This window comes from Carassius gibelio, chromosome A17 (genome assembly GCF_023724105.1).
Source record: "Carassius gibelio isolate Cgi1373 ecotype wild population from Czech Republic chromosome A17, carGib1.2-hapl.c, whole genome shotgun sequence".
NCBI lineage: Eukaryota > Metazoa > Chordata > Actinopteri > Cypriniformes > Cyprinidae > Carassius > Carassius gibelio.
Genome location: NC_068387.1, coordinates 23,132,825 through 23,145,996, shown reverse-complemented (window position 1 = coordinate 23,145,996; position 13,172 = coordinate 23,132,825). Strand labels below are relative to the sequence as shown.

At 38.9% G+C, this 13,172-nt stretch overlaps 1 protein-coding gene across 1 annotated transcript; it reads right to left on the bottom strand.

The window, feature by feature from the left end:
* Positions 1–883: 883 nt before the first annotated feature.
* On the bottom strand, positions 884–7,806 carry LOC127933608 (dapper homolog 1). Its single transcript, XM_052530689.1, has 4 exons — positions 7,196–7,806; positions 4,906–5,035; positions 3,912–4,067; positions 884–3,354 (listed from the first exon to the last, which is right to left on the bottom strand). The coding sequence occupies exons 1-4, from the start codon at positions 7,517–7,519 to the stop codon at positions 1,487–1,489; spliced, it is 2,478 nt and encodes an 825-aa protein (XP_052386649.1). The 5' UTR covers positions 7,520–7,806; the 3' UTR covers positions 884–1,486.
* Between the last annotated feature and the right edge of the window lie 5,366 nt (positions 7,807–13,172).

Sequence of the window (13,172 nt, the reverse complement as noted above, 5' to 3'; positions counted from 1 at the left end):
TTGTCCTTGATGGATATATCTATGGCTATCATGCGTGCTAAATAAACTAACATTTTACTGACTCTGATTATGAGATTTTTTGTGGTCTCAGAATGGATAAAGAAACATCTTGTAACCAGGCAGGAAAAGCCATGTGCTTCTAAATGCCAGAAAGAGGAGAACACAGACTGGTTTTCACACAGCTGCAGTAATCTAAACAGACGCACTGTGCTTTAAAAAGCCAGACCTATTCCAGGAGGCCATCTCTGCTAGATTCTGGAAACAGAAGGGGAAATCTCTCCAATGAGACTGTGATGGACACAGGCCAAAAATGAAAGGTCAGATACTCATTTAAGGACAGCAGTCTTGAGTTCAACAGGTTTACTTGTTTTCACTAATGTCTTGCACTTAATATTCAGCTTTGTTTATAATTTTCTGATATCTGTTCTATGTTTATCTATTTTGTCTAATCTATATTTCTCTCCAGACCATGCACAGCAGAGTTAAATAAAAAATAAATGCAACATTTGATCCGCAGATTTTCATTATGTTCTTCGGTGCCAGAGGAGACCTACTGCACTGCTGACACTGACGTGAGTTTGCTGCTCATGACCAATGTTACCCAGATGGCATGGAGGAAGAAATAGTTTGTTTGCTAAAGGCACGCAGAGACTAAAAGTAGATGGCAAATTTAACCACTATTGGCTTTAGAAAGGGGTTTGGGGTGGTTTAACATGCCCTTGACATCAGAAGATTCAAATCTTAGGCCATAAAAATAAACAGAAGTGCAAATTTAGGGTTGTTTAGTGCATATGATACTAATTTAACATGGTTTCTTGTGTTCCAAAGTACATAGAGAACCAGCCACTACCATCAAATAAAAAATACACTGAAATCCACTGAATGATTTTAACAATGGGATTTTAATAAAGAATAAAAAGACAATCAACATACATTTACATATTTGTTTTTTTTTTTTACAAAAGGGTAATTTACATCTAATAAGGTAAATGGTGAAGCTGTTGCTCATGCATATTTAATGTGCATTAAACAAAAGCTCTTAACAATCAGCAGGTGAACTAGTCTTGGTAGCACTGGACATTTCTCAGACAGACTGCGTCTGTAATACACTGCTTTAGCTCAGTCATACTTTCTATTACATTTCCACATATGGCTTACCGAATATATTAAGTTATAAATATCTTTAAAAGGGTAAACCTTGTGTGAAAAATGCATTTACATAGAACTTGCTATGTAAACACATCACTTCAAAAGGTCAATTTATAATAAATACAAAACAAAAACAAAATGGCAACAGACAATAACATCAAGGGGGTAAAAAGTGCAGGTAAAGCGTTGTGCTGGACAGAAGTTGAGCTCCCAGTTGACCGACAGGCAGTTTTAGGCCCTACAGCTGATTTCTGTCAAGGCACTTGATTGTGTGTTAAGGGAAAGAAGCCAATTTGATTAGCTGGATCCTAACCGATCTCAGTGTTCCTCAATTCTCTTACACTGTGGTCATGAGTTTTAATGAGCCTGATCGGAAACGTAAGATCTTCTTCTTCAAGTTGTGGGAAGCCTTGATTTTAACAAATGCCTTTGCCTGTGCTGATGTCATTCCATGGGATCCTTTACCGGCCTGATTGAATTGGGGCCAATTTACCCCTGCACTCCCCTCAGAGTCACTACTAGTGCTGCTCTCATCTACATAGTTTGCCTCGCTAGCACTTGACTCGCTGTCACCAAAACAGTTGGTAGTATAGTTACTGCACTCATCCTCGCTTGTGTCCAGAATGGTGGAATGGAAAAGAGAGGCGCACTCTGCTGAATATTCAGAGTCGCTGCCTACGTAGGCGTAGGGACTGGTGTAGTGTGCGTTAGACGGCAAGTACATGGCTGACATGTGGCCCAGCATTTCTTGTTTCTGCCTGCGGTGAGCCCTTCTGAAAGCCTCCTCATATGGGATCTCATGGAGACCCCTCAGCCGCCGGTGGTAGTCGTTGCGCTTGTACTTGGGTTTGGCCAACACTGCCTCATGATGCCGGTGATGTCCGTGGTGTCTCTGGGCAGAAGATCGACCCCCTGTGGAACTTGTGTGCTTCTCCAGGATTCGTCCTTCAGGGATGGAGGCAGGGATTCTCTTGGCTTTTGTGGAGAATTTCTTGGAAGATTTGTGCAAGTGGTGGATGTCATCAACTTGTCGAGACCGCCTAGATCCGGTCCGATGCTTGTCAGTCTCTTGAACATGCTCAGAAACATGAGACCTACTTTTTGAACTGGTGGAATTTTTCACTTTGACAATCTTGATGTTCTTGGTGCCATCCTTGTGGAGCTTTACACTCTGTTTCTGGGCAGGGATGTACTGGGCACTGACCAATTGACCTCCCTCATCTTGACTTTGTGAAGAAGAACCGAGGCTGAGCAACTCTGGAGGCAGCTGTTCGGCATCTTTACCACAACTTGCTGGAGCCTGAGCCTTAGGACTCCTCTTAAGAGGATTTGCTTTTATTGCCTGTCCAGATATATTGTCCTCCACAGTGTAATAAGAATGCTTGTCAAGTTTGGGAGAGGAAACTGCATTTGGACTGCCTAAATCCTGGCAATCCTTCGATGCAACACTTAACAGCTGGCCTTTAGTGGCTCCAGAAACTTTCTTCTTCAAGAGGCAACTATTGTTATTATCATTGGTGGTTGTGTAACCGTTCTGTGGCTGACTTGGAGAAAAGTATGCTCCATTTTGTAAGGTATCTCCCTTGCACTCAGCAGACCACTGTCTTTGGAGTGAAGCTGTACTTTGCTCAGTGCTAGCTGCTGATGAATCTTGTAAACACATCTGCCAGTTAGGCTTGAGGTCAGAGGTCCATTGTTGGGTCTGGATAGCAGGTGGGGCCCGTGAGCAAAGACTAGCCTGCCTTAAAATGCTCTTGGAGGGGTCAGTGTTTATGCTTGTCCTGGGTTTGTTGGTCCTCAAGGGCTGTGCCCTCCTCTGAAGTAGTGCAAATATATAACTATCCAGTTTTTTGTTTGGGAGTGTTTGAGAGGCATGCCAGGAAGAATTCTGAGTGCCCACGACCTGCTCAGCTTTCTGTTCATCGCTTGATACTTCACCAGGCTTGGAGAGGTTACAATCGTCCTTTAGTTTACTAGTCATGCATTGAAAGAAGACTGGGCTCTGGACAGCCACTGCATGGAGAGGGCTGGGGTACCGGTAAACATCATTACCATTTTTGGCAATGAGGTCACAGTGGAACTTGGACAGGCCATCACAGGAGCCATCTGGGGAAGGGGAGTAGGATGCAGAAAGAGACCTGCGGACTGTTCCGGAACTTGAGTCTTCCGAATTGCAATCACACTCAGCAAAAATGCCCAGCTCATCTGTAAATCCCAGAGGACACAACAGTTAATACTACAGGAAAAGGCAACGTCAAATTACTAAAACAGCTAATTGCATGATGCCATGGCCTGTGAGAGCAGATTATTTCTGATTGCTAGAGTTGTAGTGTTTAGCTGGGTGGGTGGTTGATTGGTTCTCATGTGCTAATGAGCCTTTTTCTAGTTTATAGGTGTGGCTGGGAGAGCCATCAGCAGGGCTGTGAAACTGTTTCTGTCTCTGTCTGGGACCAAACTTCTCTAGTTTCACCTCTATTTGCACAGTCAAGCTTAAGTGATTATAGAATGCTTTCTGCTAACGGTAATGCAACACAAAAACAGATGTCATTTGAAAAAAATAGAAACATACGAACAAAGCAGCCTTTCTTTGTGATACCAGCTTTTAAGCTAGAGGAAGAAATCACCATTAAGTAAACAGTTCTGTGTTTGGTTAACAAATCTAAAGAAGGGAAGAGCATTTTGAGACTTCATGGAACAGTGCTGATAGGTAAGACCAGTCTGAATGACCCAGAAACCTCAAACCGTCACAAAAAGACTCTCACCTGCAGGCTTAAGCCTTCCCTCGGAGGCACAGATCGAGGTGTCAAGTGGGGTGCACAGGCAGGTGGTGGAACGACAACTGGACAAACACTCACTAAAGACAGAGTTGGAGGAATTGGAGAGGGATCCTGAAGCACCGTCACTTAGGTCGTAAAAGCCTGGGAGAGGGAGGGCGAGAGATTAACACATTCATTTGACATCTTCAGGAATGGGGTGACAATGCAAAGACTGTGCTTTTCCACTGAGCTCTCTTCTGGAACCTACTTCCAATTAAAATTTGAATAACATAGCTACCAGGAAGGTATCCATTTGCAAGGGGAAATAGAGCTAGGAACCAGATCTCTATACATCACAACTGATATTAGCATTAAAATGGTGAAGTAAGGAATAAAACCATTACAACTACTACAAACAACACCAAAATAGCTGTTCTAATTAAAACAAAGGTCCGCCTTTGGGCTGTGAAGAAAATAATACCAGCTCATGGACTGAAGAACTCCTTCACATTAGAAGTGGTTATAAGGCCATTTCAACAATCGAGACTTTCAGAGAAGAGCAGACACATGTGTAATCAATCTCCACTTTATATAACCTTCCTCCAACAAAAGTGCAGTCAGAACCAGCACTAAAATGACCTCTCGTATTTGGAATGTAAACGAATGTAGCTGCAGCAGGCCTCTAGCACAGGGTGCAGATTGTTCGTATTACCAAATAAGTGCTTAAGCAAAACATCTAAGCAGTTTACAAGAGACATTAGGGCTTGCAGGTACACAAGCTACTACAGGCCCAAAAGCACATAAAGTAGTCTTATGCAAATTGATCAAATTTGAACAGGAAGTCTGATTACCTCCCTGGGGTGATTGTAAAATATTAAAAATCCTTAAAATATTTTTCAGTTTAATTGGAAATGATTTCTGCCTATGTTGCTTGCTTAGATTATTTTGATGATCAAACAGTCTCCTCTCAAGGAGTTATGGCTTCACAACAGATACTAACCTGAACTTGGCCGGCTGTCCGTTTCCACATGTTCATGCAAAGTCTCTGTGTCCAACCGCAGGTCACTGATCTGTCTGTCTAATTCCTGGAGCTGGTTGATCAAACCTGCATCACGCCTCCTAAGGCAGTTCTATAAATAAATAATACAATTTGAAAAGATGTTAATACAATGTTTCATGAATGTCTAGTAGTTTACAGCACTCATCAGACAGATGTAATGAGAGTCACACCTCATATGGGAATAACCATTCGATTTTGACACACTGCTTGAGAGCAATTGGATGCATCTGACAACACTTGTATCATGTGCTGCATTCCAAATTATGCGTGGTGAAATAGCAGACTGAGAAAAATGTGGCCCCTTCAAAGCAGATGGACATTACTTCAAATGACCTATAATCAGAGGCATGTTATCTGCTGCAAATTTTAACTGCTGTTTGCTGACAGGGGAAGTAATGCAGTGCAGATTCCAGGCTATATGGAGCAGTGGAATGGCGTTTCTTTGCTGCAGACAGAGGCTGTAAAAAAGCCTGGTCCTGACAGGCGGGTTGCGAGTGATTAATGGGCCCTGAGCTCTCAGCATGCTAGGCTGTACAAACCATTTTTACACAAAGTGCAATTTGCAGAGCACACCAACTGTTATTTTGAAATGGCATCAAATTAACCTCAGACCACTGTTGATGGCCTGGGCCTGGGTTTGGGACAACAGTGTCTACAATTCTGGTTTATTCTCAGTTAATTTAACTTATGGCGCTTTTCAACTGCATGGTACGGCACGGTACAGCACGGTACGGTTAACATTTGGGTTTGTTTTCCACTGGGTACAGTACCTGCCACTCTTTTAGTACCACCTCATTGTTTTTTTTAGTTAAACTTAAAAGGTTTCAAGTGAACCGTACCTTACCAAAACATGACATGTAAACTCTGCTGATCACTGATTGGCCGTAGAGGATCGTCACTATCTGTGTCACTGAACTTGTGACAGAGAGACACAACACAACCGCTAGGTTTAAATCAGCACAGCCAGCGAAGGATTAAACGCAACTGTTTTAAATGAGTGCACCTTTTTTTTATCCAAAAAACCTGCTGTTTCATTGTCTGTAACGTTGTGGAAGTACAGACGTTCCTCTCATTGATAGAACGAAAAAGTTTTTCAGGAGTATCTACAGTAGAGGCGGCGCAACTATAATGACATGTGAATAATCCCACCCACTCTAAAGCGGTACTAAACTGCGGTGGAAATGCGAGCCGAGCTGTGCCAAGCCGAGTCGTACCATGCAGTGGAAAAGCGCCATTAGTCAAAAACCACAGAGGATTGGTTGTTTGTTACTGGGAAATCATAAGGACATTAGGCATTATATGCTCTACAAATTACCATTAACTTTAATGTAGTTCTGGGTGTGAGGCAAGCAAACAAACTGACCTCAAGATAAACAAGTGTAATTACGGGGAAGACTCAAGCCACTTGTGTACATGTCTGAGGCTTTAGCAAAGCCAAAAAAACAAATCCAAACCTTGTAATTCTTTTCTGTATCCAATACAATGACGACAAAGGATGGACCCATAGGGTTACAATAATGGAGATGTTTGCAAATACCTCAAGTGGAACCAGGTGTCTTTGGCCCAACTGTTAAATTTAATCTTGGTCATTCTCTAAAGACAGCAGGGGGCTTGAGCTGGGCTCGTAAAAAGTTCATTTCCAATGAAACCCATCAACTAATCTCATTCAGGCTGGTCGGACCCCCTCCTAGACTTGCATTAAAACTCAAGGATGTTCCAGGAAGTTTTAATCTGATTTTAGATTTTAATTTGATATATTTTTTTAATTCTCTAAAAATTCTAAAAAGTCAAAGTATAAAATGGTTTTATTAAAACTGCATTCAAAATCACTTTCAGTTAAGTTATGAGAACCCCGCCCCCCACCCCCCTTGCAGCAAAGATGTACAGTGGCAGTACCATGGTTATACTATGCCTCTTTCATACATACCATAGTACTTTGGGATTATCTTCACTTACAAAATGGATTTCAAAATTTCTAAGTACCTTGGAGTAACATTCAATCACAATACATAGTACTATCATCAGATATTGTCACTGTACTATGGTACTGCCATAGTATTTGCGTAAAATATATTTAATTACCGATACTAAAATAAAAATAAAAATAAATAAAAAAAGTTTTTTTTTTTTTTACATTAATACAGGCAAAGAGAAAAGGTGCACTAAATAAAACTGCTATAACAATAATAAGAATATTAAATATAAAAAAAAATAATTTTCTGTTACTCACCAATTGTTTTCTAAGCAATAAAATATTCTCCTCCAGAAGTTTCTCTTCAGTGTCCAGATAGCTGTCCTCCACGGGAAGGCAGTGTTTGTCCTCTCCCGCGATCTCCTGACAGTTCAACACACTCCTGACCAGTAGTTCCTGTCTCTGTCTCAAATACTCCAGCTCGGTCAGACCCGCGACAGTCGCGTCCAGACGCTCCCGGGTTCGAACCCGCTCCACTTCACAGTCCGCCTTCTCCCGAGAGCGCGCGTCGCATTCCTTCCGATCCTGCATCTTGAGCGCGCAATAATCCCTGGACACCAGCATCTCTGACAATTCATTCATTTATATATCCAGGGGCAATAAAGCTATGGGGATTCTTCTGATGAACAAAGTGCATCTGAAAAACACTTGGCATGGTCAGATAATTTCCATGTTTGAAAAGTGATCATCAAAACCAAAAAAGAATCCAAAAATTCATAGAAAAAAAAAACTTTTTATGCTTTAGATATGTGGCATTTAAACGCCTGTTGTCCTTGCTGAAGATCAGTATAAAAAGTCAAAATCCACAGACAGAGAGATGTGTGCCGACCGGATGATACTGGGATCTGAATGTGTTCTGCAGTGAGGAGCTCAATTACACTCACTCACACACACTCACACACACAGAGGAAACCCTGCAGCTGAGGATCCGGCGGGGTCCTAACGCCCATGAGTTCATCCCTGCTCTTCTGTCCTAGTATGGAAGGGTCTATTTTCATGCATAAACAACATTAAGTCCGGCATTATATAATCTATATTACATGCACATGCACAAAATTACATTCACAATCATATAAAGTTTTATTAACTTTCCATTGTTTAACTTGTTTAACAGGCAAGCTTACACCACCATAACCCTAAAATTGCTAAAGTAAGTACTTTTATTTTTGTCTGAAAATAAATGTAATATATTTTTTACCTGTGTATCAAAATGTATAATGGTGGTACAGTAGTAAGCTGACGATATCAGGTGCTTTATGATTACCATATTCATATAAATTATGATATTTACACGGTATACGAATGTATATCATGGTGGTAGTTTAAAAAAAATATGGTTTTACTTTGGTTGGTATCATGTCTTAAACAACAGGAAATTATACAAGTATACAAGTATTCAAGGACACAGTGCATAAGGCAGATATCATAACCTAATAAAATGTTTAATAACTTGCAATACAGACAATGGCATACATTATTAAATTAGATGATAATTAAGATGATGTATTTAAAGGCACACAGATGGAAGACTGCCCTCTACTGTTGTCACAAAACCCTACAATAGTTCACTTCCTGGACTATTGCTAATAAAATATATATTTCTAATTGATATTTATGTTTCCATTAATTACCCAATTTTTTTTATTGATTTGATAGTTTACTTTATATACACAAAACTATATTTTCTAGATGCATACAAGTAAAAGACTGACATTTCACCAGGATGTAGGAGAATATACATTGAATCAAATAAAGAATGATCTAGAGGTTTTCTAAAACACAGATGTGTAAAACATATGTTTAAACATGATTTCTGGTAGGAGACTCCACGGCTGCTTCTATTAGAGGTTGATGTCACATTTGTCAACTAGTTCTTTAGTCAGACTTGTGGAGAACTCAAAACAGACAGATTTGTTTGAAATGAGTCTAGAATTTACATTTAAAGACTGTAATAGTTCTGGCAAGTTTTAAGCTAAATTTAGACCTTTACCAATAAAAAAAAGCAATACAATTTCCACCATTTGTACAACTGATGGATCCTTGTATCTAAATTCCAATTACAGGAAGAGACATTGTCTATATTTACCAGAATAAATTAGTTGCGCTCACAACTCTGGGGGATAGACTAATTCCACGGAAGGGGGTTTACAGTTGCATGACTAATGAAAAACACTTCACCTCTCAAACCCTTGTCCATCAACATCAGCCAATGGGCGATGAAGATGAGTCAAAGAGAGGAGGAGACCCTCAGTAGACGGCACAAAGCTTAATCTCTCTTTCTAAACACGACAGGGATTGAGGAAATGGGATCCATGGCTGCTTCTATGAGGAACAGATGTTTGAAACACAGCTGGTGACCCTCTGAAACATTAGCCCAGGCCGAATGGTTACACAAGCACACAGATGTACACACACAGTCACTGATGTGCAAAGAAAGAGTGGCTTGAGGACAAAAAACTCAATAATTCGACTAAGTCATGATCGCAAGCCACTACCTCAGGCTATGACTGCGGGACAGGAAATGACCCGGGATAAACATGCACTGTAATTGGATCAAAGGCTGTGGTCTTTGTGCCACCAGAATCAAATCTTTCAGACGAACAGGAAAAATCCTTCCTTTCTTTGCGATTTTTCCCTTAAAAGCTAAAATTTGATGCAAACCCGAAAGTGATAAGTGTGCATTTGTCTCTATATATGTATATTTAAAAAAACTAACCGTTTTTGTTGCCAACCCTTGATTAATTTATGTAAATGATTTCTCATAAATCTGACCCCTCCCAAAAAAGCCAGACACTTTCCCTTAGACTAGCCTTTGCTAGTACAAAGTCACATTCTTGATTTAACCTAATCCAATCACTCACAGTAATTACCTTATGAATTTTCTAAGGCCCATTAAATGAGAACAGCACCCCATTATGTAGGACTGGCAGGAACATGGGGAATAAATTAATACATCTAAATACATCAAAGCCTACTGCTTTACAGATGCCGAACTGTGGGGAAAAATTGGGCAAATGTGCTGCGAGGATTTATGAGCATGATAGCAATCGTCACCCATCACCTATATCATATCATACTGGACACAGAGCGCTTTTATACAACACATCAGTCATACAGATGTTATTAATTTGAATTTACACCAAAAGATTCCAGCAACCAGCCAAAAATAACTAGTTCTAGGTGTTTTTTTTTATATTCCTGCAGTGGTGTAAACAAAACTTGGCCTGATGGAGCGTCGATGTGAAACGGACGCTGTGCGGTTCATGCAGGTGTCAATGTTTAGTCTGTGATTGTCATTTGAAAGGAAGAGCTTGTCTGTTCACCACACGCTGTGAAACTTCACATGCACTCATCAATACCATTGAGAAGGCCAAATCTTTGTTCAATGAATCCTTGAGCTTCCCTGATGCTAAAAAGGATAAAAACACAGTATTTGAGGGTTAGAAGAAAATCTTATTAAATTAATTCCACATGTCTTTGTTCAAAACATGCAATTTTCTGAGGGTCAAGGACAAAATTATTGTCTGTGGCAATCGGCAGCATGCCAAAGATGAGGTGGAATACTTCAGAAAATATTTTTATTCTAAAACATAGTAATCTTGCTGAAAAACCTGTCATACACATTTTCCCCATGCCTTCTATCATTTGATAGTTTACACTTCTTAGCAAGTGAAATGCCTATTTAGTATAAAATTTAAAAAAAATTGTCAATTCAGATGCACATCTTTTTGCAGATTTTTATAAATGTTAGTAATATTTAAAGATGAATACTTACTGGATTAAAACCACTTTGGTTTTCTTATCCATAGATCATTTTCAGTAATATCATGTTAAAAAGTGACTCAAATGTGATACATCAAGCATCTGATGAATGTTTATTAACACATCACTTAATCATAATTGTATTGCATTGCATTATATGTTTTACCTCAAATATAATGAAGCTGAGTAATTCCCTAATGAATTAAAAATGCACAGTGAGGTAACAGACAATGAGACAAAGATACTCACAGCTGAATATTAATGCAAAGTCAGTCCTGCTGCTACTGACTGGTGTCTCATGTGGATCCTGCCATAATTCAGACTAACATATAGTGATTTTAGGCTATTATTAAGTAGGCCTTTGTTTCAGTGTCTGAAATATCCTGTGATTGTACTTCTATTCAAACACCACATATGGAATAAGAGGATCCTTTATATTAGCAACAGAGATCTTAAAACTTATAAGACAAGAAATGATTTGCAGCAAAAGATTATATGGCCCATTTTTGAAGTTCTTCTAGATAATTCTGACAAATGAACTATAAAAGAGAAAATAAAATGGCAGACATAATAGCTAGAACATACAAAATGAAGATTTATTTTAAACAAAAACTCGTTGTAAATGTTAATGTTAGGTTACAAAAATAACAGCAGATTTGAAAAAGAAGCATTACCATTGAGACGTGGAGATGCTCTGGACTGTGTTCTTGAGTCTATTAAAGATTGGAGAGTAGATTCTAATAAAGGCTGTACGGAGCATTGATGCGTCATAAAAGTTTAATCAAACCGTCTGTACAGAATGTCCAGGATGTAAACAACAAAGCTTAACTAGACATCTGAACTGAGCTGTCTGAGGTCAGGACATTGTCCAAGAAGTTGTTTCTTCACAGATTTGCTTACTCATACAACTTCTTACCACACACATTCTCACTTATGAAATCCTAGTTATGCCTTTGTACTTTGTACCGGCTGTAATCCGGTGTAAATGTGTTTAAAATCAAACAAAAGGAAACCAAGAATAGAACTATTTACCTAAAGTAAAACATGGAGTAGGTGATCCTTCAGCTAAAGAGAATGGCTTCAGCTAAAAGTGTTTTAGAGGCCCTTTTATTCTGTGGAGAATTATCGCCACAGAATCTCCAGCATCTATTTAATGTCAGCCTGTGGATCTTTAAGAGAATTAATGGTGGGGTAATGTGGACCTGCACAATGCCAATTACCCCTTCTTCAACAGCCCCTTCACACCAATTTAACCCATGAACACGCTCACAACGGCACTCATACAAACATTATATTATTTTCCACAGCAAGTACACTCTGATCTGTGTGACTGGAGTAGAGAGAAGCGATGAAAGATTTACATGCAGAAGAAAAAAAACATTTCTGTAGACAAAGAACAATCAAATTGGAGAGACGAAGAAGTCAAATGGCTTAAGGCAGGGCTTGTACCATACATTTTTTAAGTTTTGGTTCAGCAGACGTTTTTTTATTTTTATTTTTAAAGAAATTAATAATTTTAATCAGCAAGAATGAATTAAATTGATCAAAAATTATAAGTGATCTATTTCAAATTAATGCTATAAAATTGTAAAATACAAAAAAAAAAAAAAAAAATTATATGGCTTCCACAAAAATATTAAGGAGCATTTTCAACACTGATAATAAGAAATGTTTCTTGACCATCAAATTAAACTACTAGAATGATTTTCTGAAGGATCATGCACTGAAGACTGGAGTAATGTTGCAGAAAATGCAGCTTTGCATCGCAGGAATAAATTACATTTTACAATATATTTAAATAGAAAACTGTTATTTTAAATTGTAATAATGTAAATTATTGAATTTAAAAATCTTACCAAACCTAATTTTTTAAGCGTAATACATAGCTACATATGAATAGATGCTTTTAACTAAAAAGACATCCAGATACCATTGACATGCCAACAAGTTTCATCTCAATTTTCACGTCTAACATAAAATATTCTGATGCATAAAGATATCATATTGTAATATGATGATCAATCAATTTTCACAACAAAAACTAAATAAACTACTATTGTGAATGCAGACTGGAGGTTGATGCTTCAAGTATATACTTACAGGCTTGCTGTATTCTTGTGGAGGGTTGAGTGTGCTCAACTAATGTTCTCCATTTGTGGTTCTATGATGCCATTACATTTCAGTTCTCTGATCTGGTGCCATGTCTCAGACTCGAGATGTGACGCTTTGTATGAAACATCTGAAAGAAACTCTTTATGAGATAAACAGCATTTCCACCCTGCAGGCCTGAGAGCTCTTTGAGTACGGACGACAACAGACTTAAAATTTCAAATATAAACTAAACGATGCAGCCAATAGTTCATAAAGAAAAATTCATAGCTCATATCCTGCAACTTTGGATGCATTTGCTGTCTTCCAAATGTCAAACAACCCACATAACTGGCCTGGTTTCCATATGCTTCATATGTCTTAT